Source organism: Alternaria conjuncta (assembly GCF_024043145.1).
Source record: "Alternaria conjuncta strain BMP 0040 chromosome Unknown scaffold_4, whole genome shotgun sequence".
Taxonomy (NCBI): Eukaryota; Fungi; Ascomycota; class Dothideomycetes; order Pleosporales; family Pleosporaceae; genus Alternaria; species Alternaria conjuncta.
The window spans coordinates 2,422,668-2,444,553 of record NW_026250093.1 but is presented as its reverse complement, the minus strand read 5'-3'; the positions used below and the strand labels follow the sequence as shown (position 1 = coordinate 2,444,553).

At 49.0% G+C, this 21,886-nt stretch overlaps 9 protein-coding genes across 9 annotated transcripts; 2 read left to right on the top strand and 7 right to left on the bottom strand.

Annotated features, from left to right (window-relative positions):
• Positions 1-3,529: 3,529 nt before the first annotated feature.
• Positions 3,530-5,239, bottom strand: J4E85_003688 (uncharacterized protein; the record flags this gene model as incomplete). The annotated part of the gene is made up of 3 exons (XM_051467954.1): positions 3,530-4,231; positions 4,285-5,128; positions 5,178-5,239. 3 exons carry the CDS (start codon positions 5,237-5,239, stop codon positions 3,530-3,532), a joined length of 1,608 nt encoding a protein of 535 aa, XP_051329113.1.
• Positions 5,240-6,438: 1,199 nt separating this feature from the next.
• On the bottom strand, positions 6,439-7,086 carry J4E85_003687 (uncharacterized protein; the record flags this gene model as incomplete). The annotated part of the gene is made up of 2 exons (XM_051467953.1): positions 6,439-6,457; positions 6,479-7,086. The coding sequence occupies 2 exons, from the start codon at positions 7,084-7,086 to the stop codon at positions 6,439-6,441; spliced, it is 627 nt and encodes a 208-aa protein (XP_051329112.1).
• Positions 7,087-9,018: 1,932 nt separating this feature from the next.
• On the bottom strand, positions 9,019-10,253 carry J4E85_003686 (uncharacterized protein; the record flags this gene model as incomplete). Its single annotated transcript, XM_051467952.1, has 2 exons — positions 9,019-9,808; positions 9,868-10,253. 2 exons carry the CDS (start codon positions 10,251-10,253, stop codon positions 9,019-9,021), a joined length of 1,176 nt encoding a protein of 391 aa, XP_051329111.1.
• A 2,005-nt stretch (positions 10,254-12,258) lies between these two features.
• On the bottom strand, positions 12,259-13,181 carry J4E85_003685 (uncharacterized protein; the record flags this gene model as incomplete). The annotated part of the gene is made up of 3 exons (XM_051467951.1): positions 12,259-12,487; positions 12,513-13,014; positions 13,067-13,181. 3 exons carry the CDS (start codon positions 13,179-13,181, stop codon positions 12,259-12,261), a joined length of 846 nt encoding a protein of 281 aa, XP_051329110.1.
• Positions 13,182-15,065: 1,884 nt separating this feature from the next.
• On the top strand, positions 15,066-15,500 carry J4E85_003684 (uncharacterized protein; the record flags this gene model as incomplete). The annotated part of the gene is made up of 1 exon (XM_051467950.1): positions 15,066-15,500. One exon carries the CDS (start codon positions 15,066-15,068, stop codon positions 15,498-15,500), a length of 435 nt encoding a protein of 144 aa, XP_051329109.1.
• Positions 15,501-15,961: 461 nt separating this feature from the next.
• Positions 15,962-17,036, bottom strand: J4E85_003683 (uncharacterized protein; the record flags this gene model as incomplete). The annotated part of the gene is given in 2 exon segments (XM_051467949.1): positions 15,962-15,978; positions 15,992-17,036. The coding sequence occupies 2 exon segments, from the start codon at positions 17,034-17,036 to the stop codon at positions 15,962-15,964; spliced, it is 1,062 nt and encodes a 353-aa protein (XP_051329108.1).
• Positions 17,037-17,364: 328 nt separating this feature from the next.
• On the top strand, positions 17,365-18,180 carry J4E85_003682 (uncharacterized protein; the record flags this gene model as incomplete). Its single annotated transcript, XM_051467948.1, has 3 exons — positions 17,365-17,513; positions 17,654-17,793; positions 17,906-18,180. 3 exons carry the CDS (start codon positions 17,365-17,367, stop codon positions 18,178-18,180), a joined length of 564 nt encoding a protein of 187 aa, XP_051329107.1.
• Positions 18,181-18,362: 182 nt separating this feature from the next.
• On the bottom strand, positions 18,363-19,314 carry J4E85_003681 (uncharacterized protein; the record flags this gene model as incomplete). Its single annotated transcript, XM_051467947.1, has 2 exons — positions 18,363-18,796; positions 18,981-19,314. 2 exons carry the CDS (start codon positions 19,312-19,314, stop codon positions 18,363-18,365), a joined length of 768 nt encoding a protein of 255 aa, XP_051329106.1.
• Positions 19,315-19,938: 624 nt separating this feature from the next.
• J4E85_003680 (uncharacterized protein) lies at positions 19,939-21,359 on the bottom strand (the record flags this gene model as incomplete). The annotated part of the gene is made up of 2 exons (XM_051467946.1): positions 19,939-20,094; positions 20,148-21,359. The coding sequence occupies 2 exons, from the start codon at positions 21,357-21,359 to the stop codon at positions 19,939-19,941; spliced, it is 1,368 nt and encodes a 455-aa protein (XP_051329105.1).
• Between the last annotated feature and the right edge of the window lie 527 nt (positions 21,360-21,886).

The following is a 21,886-nucleotide window of genomic DNA, read 5'->3' as shown; positions in this document are numbered from 1 at the left end:
TAGTAGAATAATAGCTTTAGTATAAAGAATATAGTTCTACACTACTAGTTAATCTTTATAAATATATAAAATATATTATTCTTAGCGTAGAGTAAAGAGAGCTATAAGTGTAGAGTACTATTTCTAGTAGCTAGGTATTTATAGAATAAAGGTATTTACGCTAATATTAGTATAGATAGATTATTTTATAATATAGATAACGCGTAGTTTAATAAATAAACTAAGAATAAAATTAATTAAGCTTAAGATAAGATCTAAATACTTTATAGTAGAATATAAAAAGCTATAGCTCTAGAAGCTATAATAAATTAATAGAGTATTCTAGTATTATATATAATATTACTTTATATATAATAGAGTTAACTCTAATAGAAAAAAATATAATTCTAGATAGTACTTATATTTTAGTAAAAATAGTTATATAACTTCTATACACTATAGTACTATAAAAGTAATAAGTACTAACGCTACTATAAAACCTTAGCTCTAGAAGTAATAGAATATTAGACTACTATAGTAGTAATAAAGTTTAGTAGTAGTTTAATATAGTATAGTAGCTATAAAAGTAATAGAGCTAAATATAAAGTACGTAAAGACGTTATAGTGTATATATAGTAAGAAGTATAACTTTATATAAAGTATATAGTATAATTAAAAACTATACTATAGAATATAATAAGTAGATTATACTAGTATTAAAAATAAAGCTTACTACTCTAATTATTATAGAAGATAAAGAATAAAAGTTAGTATTAACTTATTTCTTTCTATAGTATAGCTACTATTAGTGCTACGCTACTAATTATACTTAATAAGATATAGTATATAGTTTATATTAATCTTACTTAGAATAATAAACCTCTAGTGTAATATAGAGTACTTTTAATACTATCTAGCCTATTAGTAGATAAGTACTCTTATCTAGCTAAATAGCTTTATAAGAAGAATACTTTACCTAATCTATAGGTATAATAATAATATAAAAATCTTACACTATAGTATCTTTCTAGTTATTACTATAAATCTAAGTTATTCTTTTTACTAGACGTGTACTTAGTATAATTATTACACTATTCTTAATATAAAGATATTACTATATATAAATTACTTAATATTAAGTCTATAGATAAAGTACTTTTATACTTCTTTACTTAGAGTCTAGCTTAGTTAATAAAGATAATATAACTTAATTTAGTTAAGTTAATATAGATTATAAATCTAAAGTATAGATAAACTATAATTATAAGAAGTAAAAGTAGTGTAAAGCTATATTAGTATATAAACTAAATAATTTATTATCTACTATAGCTATAGATAAGTAGCGTTTATTATATAAAGTTTATAGTTCTATTCTAAATAAATACTACTTTAAGACTAGTTATAACTTTAGTAAATATAACTATAGTAGAGTAAAGTTATAAAAGTACTAAGAATACTATAGATATAAGCACTACTTTAATAGATAATCTAGTCTTTATTATAAACTTTCTACTATAAACTATAATAATACTAGTCTTAACTTAGCTTACTTTCTAAATAGAGTTTATAGACTTCTTATAATACCTAGAACTATAGCTATTATTACTAGTAGTAATTAATTAGTATAACTTCTATATATACTTATATCTTAGTTTTATTTATATAAAGTATATTATAAAAGTAGTAAGATAGAATATAGCTAATAAAGTAAAGAAGTTCTTAGATAAAGCTTTTAGAGTTTAAGTTACTAAAACGCGCTATAGTATAGTTAGAATAAGTGCTAGTCTAGTAGTACACTAATATTACTCTATATATATATTACACTATATCTATAATTAGTTATATTAGTAATATATTTATAAAATATCTACTTAGAGTAGTATAAAACTATAAACTATATAAGATATTAGTAGAGAATATAGTTAAGAAGTTAACTATATATTACCTATTCTACTTAACAGCGCTAATAGCTCTAAATAGTAGTCTTTATAGTATATTCTATTTAAAAGTACTAATACTAAGCTACTAAATATATACTATTTTAGAGCGCTATCTAGTAGATATATATAAAGGTAAGTAGCTTTTATATACTAAGATAATATATATTAACTAGTAGAATATTTATAAAGAGAAGATAGATAAACTTTTATAGTATTAGTCTATCTTTATAGATTTATAAAATCTATTACTCTTAGTATAGAGTAAAGATAGTTATAAGTATAGTATTCTATTTCTAATTATAGATAATCTATAGAAAGATAGTATTATTAGTAATATAAGTATTAGTAGCAAAGCGTACTCTATATAAAACACGTAGACTAATATATAGAATTTAAAGTAGAGTATTATACTAGAGGTAGAAATATATATAGATATTTAATTAGCTTTTAACTTAATATTATAGCTTCTAGAGCTAGTATAATAAATATACTTATAGACGTAATATATATATAGTATATATAGTATTAACTCTAAAGTTAGAGCTAGTACTTAATTAGTAGTAGTAGTAGTAATAGCTTTATTATTACGTATAGACGTATATCTAATAACTAAGTCTAAAGTAAGGTATTCTAGAAATATAAAGTTAATATAATATAGTATAAAGATACTATATACTATAATTAATTATTAGATATATATCTCTATTATATAAAATATTACGTATAGATAAATCTACTTATATAGTAAACTTTTAATATTTTTTACTTAATTAGAGCTAGTTCTAATTAGATAGAGATTATAAGTTTAATCTATAATAATAACTATAAGCTAGAATAAGTAGTTATTTAGAATACGCTAAGAGAATTATATATTTATTACTTTTTTTACTTATTAGTACTTACTACTCTAAACTATAATTTATACTATATATTCTACTTAAAGAATCTAGTAGATAGTTAAAGAATATACTTAATTCTAAATTAATACTTAGTAGATATAAAAAAAAAAAAATAGCTTATATATATAAAAATAATATAGATTTAGTAGTATAATAATAGCTTTAGTATAAAGAATATAGTTTTATACTACTAGTTAATCTTTATAAGTATATAGAATATATTATTCTTAGTATAAAGTAAAGAGAGCTATAAGTATAGAGTACTATTTCTAGTAGCTAAGTATTTATAGAATAAAAGTATTTATACTAATATTAGTATAAGTAAATTATTTTATAATATAAATAACGTATAGTTTAATAGATAAACTAAAAAGAAAATTAATTAGACTTAAGATAAGATTTATATACTTTATAGTAAAATATAAAAAGCTATAGCTCTAGAAGCTATAATAAAGTAATAGAGTATTCTAGTATTATATATAATATTACGTTATACGTAATAGAGTTAACTCTAATAGAAGACTAGAATCTAATAATTATATATAATTATACTAGTTTAGATAGAGATAAGCTTTTAAAAGCTTTACTACTTAAGAGAGCTTTTTAAGTAAACTTGTAATAGAATAATTTATTTTCTATTTATTTCTATACTTCTAGACGCGATAGTAATATAATCCCCGCGAAGTTCTTCTCTACAAATACTATATCTATCTACAGCGAAATCCTCTCGATATCGTTCTTCGCAGCATGGCTCGTAGCGACGTACGGCAACTGCTCCTGCAACGCCTTGAAGTTCTTCTCCGCCTCCCAATTCCAGATGCTGTCGGACGCGAAGAGCAAATCAATCTCCTCGAGCGTGCGCTGGTTCGTCTCGGGGTACAGCGCCCAAACCATGGGGATGGTGATGGCGTTGCATGCGGCAAAGATGTAGAGCGTCTTCTCGCCGAGCGAGTCGAACATGATGGGGCAGAGGAGTGTGAGCCAGCCGTTGCCGATGGACCAGCCGACGACGCCCCAGGCATTGCCCTTTGCGCGCACTTCGAGAGGGAAGATCTCGGCGGGGTAGAGCCACGGGACTGTAAGCCATGTCGCGCCGAATATGGCCGTGAAGATGAAGACCATGGAGACGGCGGCGTTTCCGTATGAAGACGCTGCGCTCGTGTCGCCGCGCTTTGTCGCTTCTTGTCCGAGGTACGAGAACCCTCCGGCGAGGGCCATTGCGATGCCTTGTCCTGCCGAGCCCCAGTAGCAAGTCCAGCGGCGGCCGATGCGGTCGAGTGTGAAGACGCAGATGAGGGTCGCAAACATGTAGAAGATGTTGTTGAGACCTGAGATCCATTGTCGCTTCGCCGGACTCATGCCAGCGATGCCGAAGATCGTGGGCGCGTAGATTGTGACACCAGCGATACCAACCTGCGCTCTCATGTCAGTGATGTCCTTGTGTACACAATAGATCCTGAGCTTACCCATTCCTGCATGATCTGCAACCAAATCACGAGCTGAACGCGACGACCAGTGTGCAGCTTGCCAGACCCAATACCAAACAGCATGCGGAAGTAGTCTTGCTTGCGGAAGTTGGAGCGCTCCAACTCGCAAGAGGCGACAATCTCCTGGAACTCGACTTCCGCCCTCTCCTTGTCCTCTCCGGTGTCTCCTCGAAGTCGAGCCAGAACGTAGCGCCCCTCTGCCTCGCGGCCCACCTTCACGAGCCAACGCGGGGATTCCGGGAAGAACATGACGGCGGCCATGAGGATCATGAGCATAGGGATCTGGAAGGCGATGGGGAAGCGCCAGATGAAGGACGAAGTGCCGTCGCCGTAGAAGGAGCATGCGTACTCAAGCCAGTATGCGATGACGACACCGAGAATGTTGAGGGTAAACTCGATTGCGATGAACTGTCCGCGCGATGTGTGCTCCGCAGTCTCCGTGGCCCAGACAGGGATGATCGAGTTGAGGATACCGGTACCCCAGCCGTTGACGAGACGTGCGCAGATCATCCATTCGTGGTTCATGGCCGAGCATTGCAAGCAGGCGCCGACAGTTGCGACAGCAGCGCCGACGAAGATTGTCTTGATGCGCCCGTAGCGATCACCAATTGAGCCACCGACCAAGCATCCCACCAGTGTACCGAGGTAGTATACCGACACGATGCCGCCTTGGAGCAAAGTATTGTCCACGACTGGGCCGCCATCTGCGCCTTTGTGTCCGAAGCCCATCAGGGTATAGTAGTCGTATGCGGTGTTGACACCTCCCATCATTCCCTGATCGTAACCGAAGAACAGGATCGATAAGCCGGCGATGCAATTGATCCTGGTAGAAGAGTTAGCGAAGGCTCAATTGTGTTGTGATGGATACATACGCGATGAGCAATGCGCGCTTCTCATATCGATGAACGACATTCCACTTGGAGATCTGGTCCATGGTGGGCAATAGCTTCGCGCAACTTCAGACCCTTGGCTGGGTATACTATCGCCAACGTGTGCGGTTCGATGCTTCGCTGAGCGGGAAACCTTGTCGCGAACTTTGAAGCCCGTAGGCGGATCGGGCATACTTATAGCATGATGCCATGAGCATGGATGGGTTACATCGTGACTTTCGCGCGTGGTCGTCCAACCCTGCGGAGGCCGTTGATTCCCATGGGGCCCCAATTGTCGGCCCCTCTTTTCATGGTTGGGACGCGGAAGCCTCTCCAGTTGCGACCATGGATGTGTGGATCGTAAGCTCTCAATAGCTTGTTAGTCGCGGCCAAGTCGCGCGACAGTGGTCCGAATGCTTCGCGCATTACTAGAGGCGGTAAGCCGCCCTGGCACAGACGCCGGTGCACTTGCCTGAGCTTGCCTGAAGCTTGCCGGCACCAAGCCTAGCGCCCAGGCGGCTACCACTCTCAAAAGCCTTGCGAAGCCTTTGATGCCAGATTAGCGAAGACTTTGCGTGCGATGCGTGAATGCGATGCCCGTCGAGTTGTAGCGATTGAATGCGGCCATGAGACGCAACGAGTTGGTCGTGATAGTCGGCATCGTGGGTGGTGACGTAACATGAGTCAAGGTTTTCTGGGGAAGGACCTAACTTGACTTGGGCATGCACGATGCATCGGCCTGAACCCCGACCCGCTTCAATTGCCGACGGTTGAATGCGCGGTAATGCAAGGCTGTCCGATGACGATTGGCAAGATTTTCGTGAGAGCAGTCGGCGTTTCTCGAGATCGGGCGCTTCAGTTTCCCAGTTTGACGTTCGCAGTGCGCGACAGCGGTCGCTGCTCGTGCAGAGGCGCGGGCGAAGACGGAGGGTGTGGTGTGAAGCTTGACCGATGAGCGTCGATGGTCCATAAGCGGCACCGGACCCGATGCCGGGTTTACCAAGTTCACGTTCAAAAGAGGGACGCGGACTCTGCGACGCTCACCACTGATACACGTCAATGAGTATGGGGTGCGCAATAGGGGTATTACTCGCTGGCGACAGCAGCTCATGTCATGAGAATGGGGGACAGGCGGATCGGAGGGTGGTGTCGCTTCGGACTGTTATGGCGGGCTTTGGGCCGTACTTTCGCTCGCCTACTGGATTTTACTCTCCTATCACATGAGCATAGGTGTCTCGTAGGTATAAGGGGGAACAGGGCACTTTCAAGCCGCCGCGCCTCCGCTATGTTGTTTCTCACAATACCGCTTCAGATCCTCGCACCAGAGGGCGACCTTGCCCTTCAATGTGTCCTCCATCATCAGCTTGACAACCCTTGACAGCATGCCAGTCATAATCTCCCAGGTTCTGACCTCGCATTCGTTCTCGCCGGTGACAATGACCTCGTGGAAGCGCTCCAGCTTGGGCGCAAAGCCGTACATGCCGCCGTTGCCCGTCCAACTCACCCTGTATACCTTGCTGAGGTCGGCCGTAAACGAGGGGTCTTCGAGGAGCTCGGGCGTGAGATAGGACGTCGGCGCAGAGGGCGTGCTGATGTCGACGACCTTCAGCTGTGTCTTTGTGATGTCATTCGGCTTGTCCGCGTTCATGATGACATGGAACTCCATGGAGCAGCCGATGCTCATACGCTCTTGACTAGTCGAGTCGAGATCGTTCCCGGGGGATTGGATCTCCGCGACGGGTACCCACGTGTTCCATGCTTTGTAGTCTTTGGCGCGGAGAAGGGTGTCGAATACGAGCGACGCCGGCGCGTGCACTGCCGTCGAGTAGGCGATGGTGAGGACGGCGTCCTTTCGCGGGACGATCTTGGTGGTGAGCCCGTTCGCGGGCGGCCAGGCTGCAGTTTCAGACATGGCGTAGTGAGTCGTGTATGTGTATGCGCATCGTGATGGAACGAGGTGCAGATAATGTTTGCTTATGCTGACGACTGCGCCGCGTTGGCTTATCGAAGGACGCGCCTTATCGATAGGCTAGCCCCAGGGGTGAAGCCGAGGCCACCCTCTCTCATCACACCGCACACAGTACACATCGCAGTAACCCTAACCCTAACCAAACCGAAGAAATCGAACCAACCCAACCGTGGACATTTGATACACATCGCAGCATCTCACAATGTGGCACCCTTTCGACAACATATCCGAAGAGCTCGTCGATACCATCGTCAGCCTATGCTGCGGCCGACGCACACTAGCAAACTTATGCCGCGTGTCCAAGCAACTCAATCGCATCGCTACTCCTCATCTCTACGCGAAAATCACGTTAAACGCAGATATAGGCGGAGAGGGAGCTCTGAGACACCTCCGCCCACTTGCGCACCGCTTTTTCGCCGATCCATCGTTACTCAATTCGACGGAATCTTCCTCGTCTCCAACCGCTCCATTGCCAAAACCTGTCGATGTGTTCATCAGAGATTCCGATGCTGGCGACGTTGAATATTTGTCATCATTGTTCCACCTGCCGAATCTTCGCTCCATGTACGCATTCAAGTTTGGGGATGACGATGAAAATACCATTATGATGGAGAGAAATCCATTCGCCTTGCTGGGACTGCGACCCTGTGGCGTGCAATACATCGAGCTCAGAGCCTCCTCGCTGGCAACGCATACGTTGCGAGACTTGATCGAAGCGACTATACCGGGGAAACTCAAAGCCTTCCTGTACGAGAGGGGAGGTCCTTTCACGTCGCGCTCGGCGGAGCTTCCCTTTCTCATGCGTTGTCTGGAAGATCATCAACACCACCTGGAGACTCTCGCACTCAGTTACGAGGAGATCGAGGGCAGTACGGTATTTGAAGAACCATGGTGGAAGTTCTTGGATAGACGGACGCCCGCCATGTCATTCACTTCTTTCAAGTCTCTTCGCCGCCTCCGAGTAGCGCCCGAAATGATCTGGGGATACACCCACGACGAATGCACCGTTCAATTCGAGGAGGACATCATGCTGACCATAGACATGTTTTGGAAAGCCCTTCCAGCATCCTTGGAGGAGCTCTGGCTTACACGGTCGCAACACCATTGGATACCTGGCTTCATGTCCCATGATCTCGGCATCATCCCAAACATCCTTATACCTGCGCTCCACCGTCTTTCAGAGGAAAGCAGCAAAGCATGTCCCCATCTCCGGTCGATCAGCATTGAAATTCTACCCAATCATTGGGAAGTCCTGTGGCTAGATCTGCTAGCCGAGTTTTGTCACGACGCCGAAAGGAGAGATATTCACTGCACTGTCATCTTCATACACGCGCGTGAAGTCAAGTACGATTATAAAAGGAGTGGAACGGTCGAGCGTGGATGGGGCTGGAACGAAGATGTCGAATGGAGCGAGGTTTCTATGTACGCGAACAAGACATGGCGGAAACATGTCATTCATGCAGCGAAGGAGAATGACTTGAAAGGGAAAATGCGGACGCTTCAACACAGTATACGTGGCGACGAGTCGTCGTGATCCGAAGAGACCGACACCAACGACGACTTGTCTTTATCAGAACAGACCGACACCGGCGACGACTTATCTCCATCAGAACAGAGCATCACCAACGCTTCGGAATAACAAACTCCCAAAGGAAGAACAAAGCCGAGAAGTGAAACGACGTTCAATGGGGAGTTGATATCGCGTGGATCAAACATGTCGGTGGAGCCATCCGAAAGAGACGGTCTAAGTCTAAGGCGCGTTTGAGGTAGTGATTCCAAATAAGTAAGGAACATATGTACAAGCAGACGGTGATAACTATCAACAAGAAGGAAAACCATCGCGACGAGCACGACGTCTAGTGCGCAAACGAAACCTCAAACATCAGACTGTGTAGTTGCGCCAATAGCAGCACCGCTCTTCGGTACGAGAAAGTCGCTCTTCGGAACCCTTCCATCAGCACCTCTTGCCTTCTTCAACGCCGCAGGATCGACGCTCACGAAGCTAGCGTCCGACCAGCTGCCCGACTGCCACGAATTACCCGTCGCCTTGATACCCGACGCCGTGAGGCTAACTTGCGAGCTACCCACATTCGAGACAGCGATATTGTTCTTCATAGTGGAGCTCGAGCTGCGGAAGTTGAAGCCCACATCGCCATTCTTCCACGCGGTATTGCGCTCGACCGTCAAGCTACCAGGGTTCCCGTTATCAATAAACCCCTTCTTCGCGTTGGAGAACGCCATGCAGTTCCGCACAATGTGGTTGGCAGGCGGGTTATCCGTGATACCGAGCTTGAAGCCATTGCCGTCTCCCTCGAAAGAGCTGAAGCCCCACCGGTTGAAGCCGTTGCCCCACGCATATACCTCTTCCAGCGTGACGGACGAGCCGAACATGAAGAGGTCAAGGCCGTCGTCAACGTTCTCCCATAAGCGCGCGTTGCGCAGGACGTTGCCCTCGCCCGACCCTTCTTTGCACGCGAAGCCGTCGGCAGACTCGCCGTTCTTGCGCGGGTCGCGGTTGCGGTACGAGTCGAGGTACACGACGGTGTTGTTGGAGGAGGCGCCTTGGAGTTGGAAACCGGTTTCGTAGTTGTCGTGGGTGGTGAGGAGTTCGTAGTGGTTGTGCGACGCGTCGCGGGCGTATACGCCGTATGGGCCGTTGATGATCCTGGGCGGTGTGTTAGTATGCTAAACGGTCGGGGTGCGGAGATAGATAGGTGTACTCACTCTAAGTTGTAGAACTTCCAGTAGTTCGCTTTCTCGATGTGGAGAGCACCGCGCTCCTTGTTTGGTAGAGACTCGTCTAAGCCATAGGGGGTACCGGGCATGCCTTCACCGTCGATGATGACCTTCTCCTTCTCGAAGGAACGGAGTGTGATGGGCTGGATCCTGGTGCCGCTCTTGGTGATTTGGATGTTTGTCGTGGGCTTGTATGTACCAGCGCGTAGAAGGATCACATCGCCAGGCGCAGCAGCGTTGACGGCTGATTGGATTGAGCCAAAGGGTGCGGCAGAGGTACCCGTTCCTTGACCTGTTGGCGAGACATAAATGTCTTTGGCGTTTGCAGAAGCAGATAGCGCAGCGATAGCAGCCGCGAAACTAAGCGAACGCATATTGAGAAGTAGTATAGTGATACAAGATGGGTGTTGATAGGTGCTGGTAGGCCAAGGTGATTCTGCATTCCTGCAACGAACAGGCTATGGACTCTATATACTCCCAGATCAATCTCCGTGGCATCTCGCGAACCCAAGATTTTGTCGCATGTCATGAGTCCGAACCTCTGTACCTCTCGTGTCAGTCGCCAAGATGTAATAGATGAGCATGCGCCGCCGTCGAAGCTCCACCAATGCCTTAAATTTCCGACTCTTCGCTTCGTACAACCCTCGACGCGGTGGCACACACGCCCGAATGAGCAAGCTCTGCTGTACCCCACACTCGCTTGCGGTAATTATTCATGTCGCACGTGGTGGCGCATGCGAGTGGGTATGTGATTGATGGATCGCACAGACGGAGTTTCAAAACATCGCCAAGTGAGAGGAGGTTTGCGCTATGCGGACATTGGTGCAGGCGACCTTTATTGCGACGAGGTAGTACCGGGGAAACTTCGACCGAGGGACTATACATCCGATTCATGGATCTTTACACGCGCTGTTGCGAGTCGCGCGCAGGTGATGGTGTGGTGGTGAAGTGGTGTTGAAGGATAGTGTTCAGTAATCTGAGATGGCCGACCAGCGGCAATGGCGGCCGCCGAATGCGCCAAGCTAGTCCAGATCTTGTGTTGCCCCCAACGCCAGTGTTAATGCCTGTTGAACAACTAGATATTGACAGAAGGCGGCCTCACGTACCTTGTGCTGGCAGGGGGAGAACGCTCATTCACCGTCGTATTCCACGCATCCAAACCCACAACCCTGATCTCGTTGTCGCGCTACCTTCCACGCATTGACATCTTCCGGACACATCCCACTAACACCCTTCCACCATCCATCTTGGGTAAAGTTGAAAGGCCAGAAATCGAAAGCCATACGTCCAATGTTTGTCTGCTCCTCTTCCGTCTCCATTTCCTCCCTCGCTTTGTATAGCAAGTTGTGCAGCAATCTCGCTCCGAGGCGCTTGAAGTGTACGTGGATAAGCATCTCATCGATGTGCGACGGTACGCTTGCGTTGGACGTTAGGTGAAATGGTAGATAGACTATCGGCCATGTATAAGGGTCTTGAGGGTTCCATTCTTGTAAATCGTCGACTGGCGAAAGTTCATCCCGCTTTGCGCGTGTCTCAAGTGGTGTAATTAAGTGTTCAATCTCGTCCGGATCGTTGGCCACGATCGTTGAAGAGTGACGGTGCAACACCGTAGACGGTGTTATCACAGGCAGTGTTGCAAGTGAAGAGCCACGAGTTGGCCATAGGTTCGTCCCGCTTGGCCAGCCTGCGAGCGATCCTGGTGCGTCGCGGTAGAATGAGGTAGGAGAGGTCACACGCCACGGGACTTGCGCTGTGGTAATGAGGTAGGTGTCTTCATCCGGACTGTAATCTGGTGTCGACGGGTCCACTGAGCTCGCACTCGGCGACGGTCCCTTGTCGCAAGCGCTCGCCACGACCCGCGCTACCTTTTCCTCATCACTGTCAGATGCTCCTTGTACGTAGCCCTCGGCTATGCATAGTGGTGGGAACGAGGTGTATGAAGTCGAAAGATGTATAGGTTGCGTCATAGTCGCGAACTTCGTGAGAAGAGTCCGAGACGTGGTAGTTACCTAAAGGCTTAGATAAGTGTATACCACGACTCCACTTCGAGCGCGCTTCGGGAAAGCTCCGCAAAGAAAAGGCGGAAATACTGGATCACGCATTACGCGTGACTAGGTCGATGACCTTGCTGCGAGCATGTTCTATTCGGCGTATAGCTGTCGAACCGCTACGAGACCGACTTCACGATATGACGGGCATGACGCGCCACTAGAGAGCGCACATCGGGAAGATTCGAAGTATGTTTAGTATCTATCTAACCGCTATCAGCAACATACAAGCGCGGTGTATGCACGCAGCAAGACCGTCAACGCGCCGTATTGGAGGCTGACACATTCTGACATGTGGTGTTGGTTCTGAACCTTTTGAAAGACCGCCATCTTAGAACATCCCACCGTGAATATCGCGCTTGCCGTGCGGTGAGTCTTCGGCCGTGTTGCCGCCGGTGAGCAGACTCGTCGCGTTGCGGACAATACTTGTAGTAGCTAGAATGTTCATGAGAGTAATCTCGTCCGACTTCTTTGTCCAGCCCAAATCATTGGGAAGACGTTCATTCTCTGCTTTGAGGTTAACTTCCAGTCCAACATTGCGCTCGACAATCTTGCAAGTCCTGGGTTGACTCACCAAAGAAGTACTCCATCAACGTGCGGTTGACAGTACCCTCATCAAGAGAACCAAAAGCGATGATAGGCGCTGCGACTTCACCCAGACTGAACTCTTCGGTGGAAGCGGTGAAGGTGTAGTTCGGGTTCGTTGCTCGGCTCTCCAACTGACGGAAGATCTTGGAGTTGGCCAGCATCTTGGCTGTTACCACCTCTTCCGTCCACCACTGCTTCGACACATTGTAGACTGTCTCGTTGAAGACGTGGTTGTTGCCAAACGCCGCATCGGTACGCGTGAGACTGGCGTCGTGCTCGAGAACATTGTGGACGTTGAGCTGTTCGAGAGTGAAGAAAGTCGCGTTTGGCTCGGGATTGGCAATAACTGCTTGCTGCCACATAAGAGCGCCGAGAGACGCGTTGAAGTTCAAGCCGTCCTTCAAGCCCTTGACTACGTTCTCTTGGGTGAAGTTACGGCCATCGCGGGGAAGAAAGCCATGATTCGCTAGGGTGTTAAGCATCGGGCATGGGCCGCGGACTACGGATATCAGCATTAAATCTTCGTTCCACAGAATAGCCTGTATACATACAGTCGTTTGGCGACGCCGCCATCCAAGCATGAGGATCCGCAGGTGCGGCATCGTACTGAGGTCTCGCCGAGGCGAGTGTCGCGGTGGAAGCGATGAAGACGGTAGTAAACTTCATGATGGAATTAAAGATAGCGGTGATAGACATATGGTATTTAAGAAGCGAATCGAGTTGCTGTGTAGGCTGTTGTTGCAACACGATTGACAAGAATGGTGCCATGTCTTATATGTCTCTTTGAAGACCCCAGGTTTGACAGCTCTAACAACAACATTAGTAAACACCTTCGTCCGTATGGTATACGCGTAACAACTATCGCTAGTTTGTGGTACCAGCTTCGCAACTAAGACCAGATAGATAGCAACATAGTGCCCGCATCCTAGGTGATGCACGCCGGGAAGGGCGCACAGCCATGCTTCCGGTGTCGATCCGCGGAAGCGCGAGATCTAAAAGCCCCAGATGCTTTGTTTCAGCGAGATATCTGGCCAATGATATTCTCGCGGATTGAATAGCACAGCGCAGGGCGACGTCACATCTGGGGCACAAGTCGTATACCGGAAAGAGTACGGCTCAGAGGACCGTGCATACGCGGTGCAGTTCGTTGTCGGTCTCGCACTCGCACTCCCAGACTGCGCCGACGACTCCTTGCATCAGAAATCGTCGTCATGTTTTCGTCTTTGATGTTCGAATTTAACTGACGACCGCGATCATCTCCAGGGGATCAGTTTTTTCAACCCCCGCTTGCAATGACCTGGTCCCTGGCGAGAGAGCCGGACGAGTCTCTTCCGCAATGCCGGAGGAGTCGGCTTCGAAGATAAGACGACTGGTACGTATCACAGCCTCCGAAGAACGCTACCTTGAATATGGCCTTCATCCGTGTCTTCATGACGGTGTCGAATCATTACTAGCACAACATCGGCGTTGGCTGAAGGCATGTTGCGACGGAGGGTATCGCGTCGCCAGACACGAACATAAGGACAAGTAAGGAAGATACTACCACCAGGAGAAAGATTTCCATTCGGAACAAGTCCGTTATACTCGGAAGAGAAATTGCGCAATGCTTGTCGTGATGGATGCTTAGTAGAGCGAGGGCACAGCGCGACGAAGGGTGCGAATGAGGGGCAGCCTGCCGCCTCGCCTACGATCAAGGGGCAGGCACGGCTGGCAACTGGCAACAACACCTGGGCATTCCACAACGACCTCGTGATACTGCAACACTTATCCATACGGCAAACTCATTAAACGCGACTCACAAGCGGCAAACCCCTCACCACATCCCATCCCCATTCCCCCCAAACCCGTACCTGCGCAAGCCTCACCTCGCGCACCTCCGGTCCAACGAGACCGCGTCCCCACGTCCCTCCACATGCGCCTCACAAAAGGCCATCACTACCCCTCTACCCCTCCCGCCTACTATTCGCTGTAGACCTTGATCCTTCAGCGCAAACCTACGCTGTCTGAGGCGAGGCGGCGTGCGGCTCTGGCTCAGGTGTTCGCCTCCTACGTGCGACGATGGGACGTGATTGGCTGATTGTAAACGCCACTAACTTTGCCTTGCAGCCAATTCTGATCGCTACAACGAGGGTCGTGGAGTGCGCTAGGCTGTCCTCACGTCTTTATGGTCAGCGGGTGCTGCAATTTGGTCGGGATAGGCTTGGTAGGGGTGGGCTGGGGGTTGTTCTGGAAGGTGACGGTAAGGCGTGATGGGGTATTATTCGTGGCATGAAAACCCCTCGTGTTCTTACTATTGGGAGTGACAGCCTGGCATATCCTTTCTGTTATTATTGAACCTCGTTCTTGTCGCTTTTCATCCGTCATACTTTGGAATTTCGCTCACTATAATACTGTCGTTACACTTAATCTTTCCATTGGGCCTCCGTCTCATCACTCTTTTCTCCTTGAGGAGCACGACGTCTTTACATCTTCGATCGCTTTTACTCCAAGAACACATCGACCCGCTACAACAACAACAGCAACTACAACGACAACACCCCAACACCCACAATGCCACCATACCCCATCCCCACCACAACCCTCACCCCCGAAGCCCCACCAGCCATAATCCCCATCCCAAACGGCAGCTCCCGCCGCGACGGCTTCAGCCCCGGCGCCATAATCGGCATCGTAATAGCCATCGTATGCCTCCTCCTACTTGTCCCCATCATCGCCATCCTGCTCCGCCGCTACGAAAAGACACGGTTACGCGAGACGCCCAAGCTCAGCCAGAGTCAGGCAAGCAGCGATATAAGTCTGCGCAGTGTGCAGGAGAACCATAGTTTGAAGAGTATACTTGTGACGAAGGAGCTGTCGAGATCGAGTATGAGGATGGAGATGGAGAGGGTGGACTCGGGAAGTGGAGTTCGGAGGCCGGAGGATGTTTATGGGCAGGGGAGGGAGAGGGAGAGGGGGTGGAGTTGTACGGAGGTTAGGGGTGGGTGAGAGGGAGGGGGGGCTTGTGATATTGCTTTTCATGATGACTGGCCATCATGTCGCATGCGTGGACGCCATGCGATGAATGGAACGGACCTTTCAAACTCCGCTTGTCGACACACACCACCGCGATAGTGGTGCGGCAGGTTTGGCTACTATCGCGGATAAGGCGACCAGCTCCCAAGCGACTGTGGAATACGTCTTGACAACCACGCTGTCCAGGCTCGATGGTATACAGTACCTCAATCAAGTCGCAGGAACAGTGCGTAGGCGAGTGGCGATGGTGACCGGAGTCAGACTTAATGGATGAGTCGGCTTCGTGGTGGCAGCTGGATAAGTAATGGGTGAGGACCACTGAAGAGAAAGGGTTGAAGGGTAGTTTTGTATCTTTGTCGATGGTATTGCGACGTTCTACAATTTCCGATAAAGATGAACCTGCATACGCATATTCTCCAGCTCAATCGGATACCTCAATCTCTCATCCAACCTATACCACCTACTATCATCCTCTTTAACCTTCTCCCACCTAACAATCTCTTCCTTGCCGCGCTCATTCAAATTCCCGCTGGCCTGCTTCAACAGCGTGTGGTCGAGGAGCCATTGCATGGGGTACTTCTTCTCGGCGCCGTTCAGCGTGACGGATGAGTAACTTCCGGGGCTGTCGACGACGAGGAGGAGAGCGCCGGGTTGGAGGATCGTTGTCATGAGGAGAAGAAACTTTTGGGTTAGAGGCAGTGAGGCTGTGTAGAGTTCGTTTAGGGTGAAGAGGAGTGTGACGAGGTTTGCGTCGGCGAGTTGCTCGGTTAGTTCTTCAGTTGAGGCTGAGAGTACGTCTTGCTGCTTGAACTTTACGGTGACGTCTTCTGGGTTAAGAGGTGGAACGTTTGCGGCTCTTGCAGCGGCGGATGCGTATTTCGACAGTTCGGCTGGGACTGTGAGTTGTTTGGCGAGGTTCTCCACGACCACACTCCAGTCGGCGATGTCGATGGCGGTAATTTCCACATGACCTCTCGGGCCATCTACATCTTCCCCGTCTTGTGAATACGTGGTAGACATGAGCTTTTGCAAGCCGCCCAAAGTCACAATCTCCGCGCCCGCTCCACCACCCAAACACACAATCTTCCTGTTCTTCGGCCTGGTTTGCCCTGTCTTGACTTCTTGATCCTCTTCCTCATCTTCCTCATCAATCCATATCTCGTCCCTCAACTCCCACATGAGATCCAAATATCCCAACGCGCGACTCGGACTCCACCTCGCCGCATACGCCTCCAAATACTCCTTCTTCCCAAAGGCAGTCGCAAAGTCGCGCTTGTAAAGATGGCCCTTGACTTCCTGCAACAGCGGCGTAATATCCGCGCTCATCCTCTCCGCGAACGAGTTGCGGAAAATGTTCAACAAAAGCTGTTGGAGTTCAATCGGAATGTAAGAAATCCCAGGTCCTTTAGCGCCATTCGCCAGACGCTTTTCCGGTTTTTTGGGCTTCGCAGGTTGCGTTCCTTCTCTTTGCGCCTTGCGCTTTGCGTTTAGCTTGGAATTGGGCGCCATGTCTGTTTTCGTTGGTGTTGTTGTTTACAGCCGGGTGCGACAGTCATCGGACTAGGTGGGAAAGGATGGTGAAAGTCTCGTTATCGATAAGTGGTAAGCGAAGAGAGTTGTGATTCGTCCCCGCCAGCTCAGTGCTCGGAATGCGTTCCGACGGCTCCAGCTCTATTGCCGACCTCGGGATATGTAGTGACGAGCACGCAGCTTGACTCATCTCGATCTCGACGAAGAGGAGCATACGCGTTTGACTCAGACTGAGTCTCTATCTATATAAGTCGACAAGAAGACGTTCACGATTACAAGAACATTTCATCGATTTACCAACCTCACAATGCGTCTCCCTTACGTCCCCGACCCGCCGAACTTCACGTCCGAAGAAGACAAAGCCGTCGAGCAGCGCGTCAGACAACGGCGAGGCGAGAAGGGCCTCATAGCTCTAGACCGGACATTGCTTCATGCTCCCCCGGTCGCGGACGGGTGGTAAGTTCCAAAGCATCATGCTCACATCTTCCATGTCATGCTGTCCCAGTCCGCACACGATGAACGGGCGCATAACACAGCCATATCCACTCCAACCACCGTTCCACCCCAGTATCCGCCAACCTAACAACCAAACCCAGGAACTCATTCCTCGGCTCCATCCGCACGAAAACCAGTCTTCCCACATCCATCCGCGAAACAGCCATTTGCCGCGTTGCAGTTCTAAACAAGGCATGGTACGAATGGGAGTCTCATTCGCCCATTCTAGAATCAGCTGAAGGTATGCCTATTCCCCCATTCCCCTATCCCCATTCCTTCCCCCCTTCTCTTCTCCTCTACCCCCACTCCCAGACACCTACTCACTCCCCAACAAGACGTCACAAAACCCCAAGTCCTCGCCGTCCTAAACTCCTCCCCCAGACAACCACTCGCCGACTTAGGCGAGAAGCTGGGCGCTGTACTGGCATACACGGATGCCATGACACTAGACGTGCGTGTGCCAGACAGCGTGTTCGAGCAGTTGAAAACAGTGGGGTTTAGCGAGAAGGAGATTGTGGAGATTACAGCGACGGTCGCGGCGTATAATTGCGTGAGTAGGTTTTTGGTTGCGTTGGATGTGGGGGAGAGGAATGCGCAGACGGGGCCGAAGGAGGGGGGGAAGGAGTGAATATCTATGAGGCTGTGTATTGATGTGGTTGGCGGATGAGTCACTCAACTTGGGCTATCGATCGCACGTAGCATTGTATCTTTGCTGCATTTCAAACACAGGCTTAACTTATTCCATGTGTATATTCTCCGTCTGACTGCCGATGCATCTCTCTCCCGCGCTTCGTCGTCACCCATCACCCGTTAAGCTACCCTACTCTGCCTAGCAATTTTCCTCCTCTGCGCCAACATATGCGAGAACAGGATGTAACTTCCCGGAACATAGATTGCCAATATGGCCCAAAGCGCGTACCCAAACAACTCGTTCCTCTCACTAGCCAAAGGGATAGCCTGGTACACCAGCCAGCACTCACTCGAAATACCAAGAGGGTAGAGAACGAGGAAGGTGTTGTACCGCAACCAGGTCCAGAGCTTCGGAACCCCGGCACCAGATAAGGAAAAGACGAAGTAGGAGTAGCGGATTACTTCTGTGACGCTCCATGCGAGCAGCATGGTGCTGTAGGCGGGCGAGTGGCGGGTCGAGAGAGGGAAGGCGGGGGGCGAGGCGATGAGGTGGACGAGGAGGAAGCGGGATGCGACTTGCATGAGTGTAGTGAGGAGGGGGGCGCGGACGAGGCCTGTGATGTTGTTAGTGAGGCTGATCAGGCCACCGAATATCCATATCCAAATGTGCACAACCAAGGCTCCTCATGCGGTAACACCCACTCAGGTGCGAGCACGAAAGAAAGAACCAGGAGTGGAATTCGATCCACCATCCTCCCGTCCGCCTTCCCCACCCACCCTTAAGAGATAGTAACTCACCAACCAGACTATGCAACACCTCCATCCCCGCCAACGTCTGCACCCCCCTCGTATACCCCTCCAAATTCCCATACACCTTCCCACTACCCAATCCCCTCTTCGCCGCGGTGAACCAATCGCCCTTGCCAAAAAACGCACCAGCCTTCTGTGCATTCACCACCTCGTTTGCACCGATAGTAACGGTCTGGAAGAGTACGCCTGCCCATAGTGCGGCGGAGACGGCGTTGTACAGCATGAGGTAGGCATTCTTCGCTCCTCCGGATGGTTTGGAAGGTCGTTGGTCGTTGGGGGCCGCGGCTCGCGCAGCCTGGGATGTTTTGGATTTGGTGGACATGTTCGTGGGTCGATTGTGATGCAATTGATTTGAAACAAAGTTAGAAGTGAGGTGACGGGGTTTGTGTGTGCCTGAGGCCCAAGGGAAGCATGTAGCAAGCTGCCCTTTTCTCGCATGCAGCTCGGTCTCGCGTACCTGAGGACCCTTGTTCTTGGCGCCGGATTCCCGAGGTCCTTCCACGTGGGATGAGATCATCATACATTATTTCGACGTGATCGCCCACGACCTTCATCATCGCAATGAACAAGATACTCGGGACACGTAGCACATCAATATTCACAAGCACTCGAGTCAGAATCATCCATATCGCAGATTCATCTAAATCCTCGCATACTAATTACACCGGTCATCCCTCATCTCGCTCTTCTTATATTTCACCGGGGGCAATAGGGCACGCTCAGAGAATCGACCGCTCGTAGGTACTAGTACCATATGTAAATTCAATTGGAAAAACATCCATGCAAAAAACGCCCTGCTATGCAAATGCAAACAAAATGCGAATAGATATGATAAGAGAGAGAGAGAGATGCGAGCAAGGGTATCGTCAAAACACCCAACCATGACTTGAGCCGAGATAAAGGTCCTAGAAAGAAAGGTACAGTATCCATCTCTTGAACTGTGTGATCACAAGAATACCTGAATCATGCTCTTCTTGTGGGACACATTCTTATCGCAGTCCTCGACCACGCAGACCTTGAAAGGGTTCGTGTTTGCGCGCGTCTCCTTGCCTTTAGCACTGCGCTTCGCCGATCGATTGGCTGTGCATTCGCCGCAGTATACCTAGCACATTGTTAGTTTTGTCGTCGTGCCGTCCGTCACAAGCTGAGACTTACATGACCGCATCCCTTGACAATCCACACCTGCCTCTTGATCTCGTCGCTGCCGACACACAGCTGTTCTTCGCAATTGGGACATATAAGCGCATCTCCTTCTTCTTCTGGACTCCGCGTGAAGCCCTCCGGGGCTGGTGGTGGCGCGTCGTAGGTAGCTGGAGGGGGCGGTGCTTCGCGTACCCGTGGGCCAATGTCGAAGCCGATGATATCGAAATCCAAATTGGGCGCTTGGAATGCGCCGACTCGGATGTGCGGCGCTCGACCCCGAGAGGCACTGCGCGAAGGGGCGACGGGTTCGTGGAAGCGGTTTGCGGTCTGATTGACCTGTTCGTGGAATCGATCGACTTGGGCTCGGAGGTGGGTGAAACGTCCGTTCAATGTTCCAAAGAGATCCATGACGTTATCCAACTGTTCGTTCCTCTGCCGTCTCCGTGCCTCGGCCTCTGGTAACGCGTTCGCCCGTATGAACCGCACATCCTCGCCATCGGATTCGTTCTCGTCGACTGGTTGAAGGTGGCGCTGACCGGGTATTGTGCGCGACGAAATGAACTCGATCTCGGGCGAGCTTGGTTGCGGCGCTGGTGGATTGGGGTGCCACTCCTCCTCGCCATTGTCGAGGTCGATGATGATGTCAAAGCCCCTTGGCAAACGACGTGGGTGACGGCCACCGCGATGCGACTCTTGCTGTCCTCTATCCTGTTGTTGCTCGCGTGCATTGTTGCCATTGTGACTCGCCCCGTCGCCCGAATCATCGGCTGTCAAGTCAATGATGTCGTCGTCCTGGCTCAGGTCGATAGCCACGTCGTCCTCGTCGTCCCCCGTCAGATCGACAGACGCTGTTGTGTGTTGACTTGCCGAGCCAGCCGGCCGCCTGTAGTCGAAGCCATCGCCCGCGAACCGTCTGGATGCCGAAGACGCCATGTTGCCCAACCTTGGCAGGTGTAACCCGGCGGTATGCGAGTGCTGGGCGCTTGAGGAGGCGCGTTCTATGGGCGGGCGGGCGTGCGATCGCAGTGCAGACTCGAAGGTCGGGGTGGGCTGGCGGTCGAAATGATAGCGGGCGGGTGGGTCGTAGATGTCGTTAGCAGGGCTCTGCCTATCGTCGTAATCGTATCCGAAGGGAAGGCCGTGGTAGGTTGGGGGAGCTTCGCGGTTGTCGGGAAAGGAGCCATGTCTCCAGGCAGGCGAGGCAGACGCTTGCTCGCCGTCCATTTGTGCATGTGAGCGCTGCAGCAGCCGTGGTCAGCCAATCTTCACCCTGTTGTTGTTTATGTTGGCGGTACTACCGCCGACGGCACTCACCTTCTGCTGTCTGTGCGTGAACCCACTCGGTCGTCCTTCGCCTTCCATGCCGGATGTCAGGCTGGTGATGGTTGCGGGGTGCGTGGTGAGGTTGGCGGCGGGCGATAGTAGCACCGGCGAGTGTCGAAGGGGGAAGGTTGGGCCCGTCTCGTGCCGTTGGGGGTGCTGAGTTCGGCGAAACTGTGGTGGCGCTCCAACATCCATCTGGGCAGTATGACAAACGCCAGAACGTCAAATCCAAAATCACCTATCACCCTTCACCGTCGATTGGAATCGAACAATGACTACAGACCGCTATTCTGTTCGTTTCTATCGTCTTCTGCGACCCAGCCCCTTCACCAAAGCGCATTGTTTTGCTCTTGCATGTGCGAGATGGATCGTGACGTAGTGTTTTACAGCATGTGGTAGTATCCTATTCAAATTTTGGTCGTAAAACC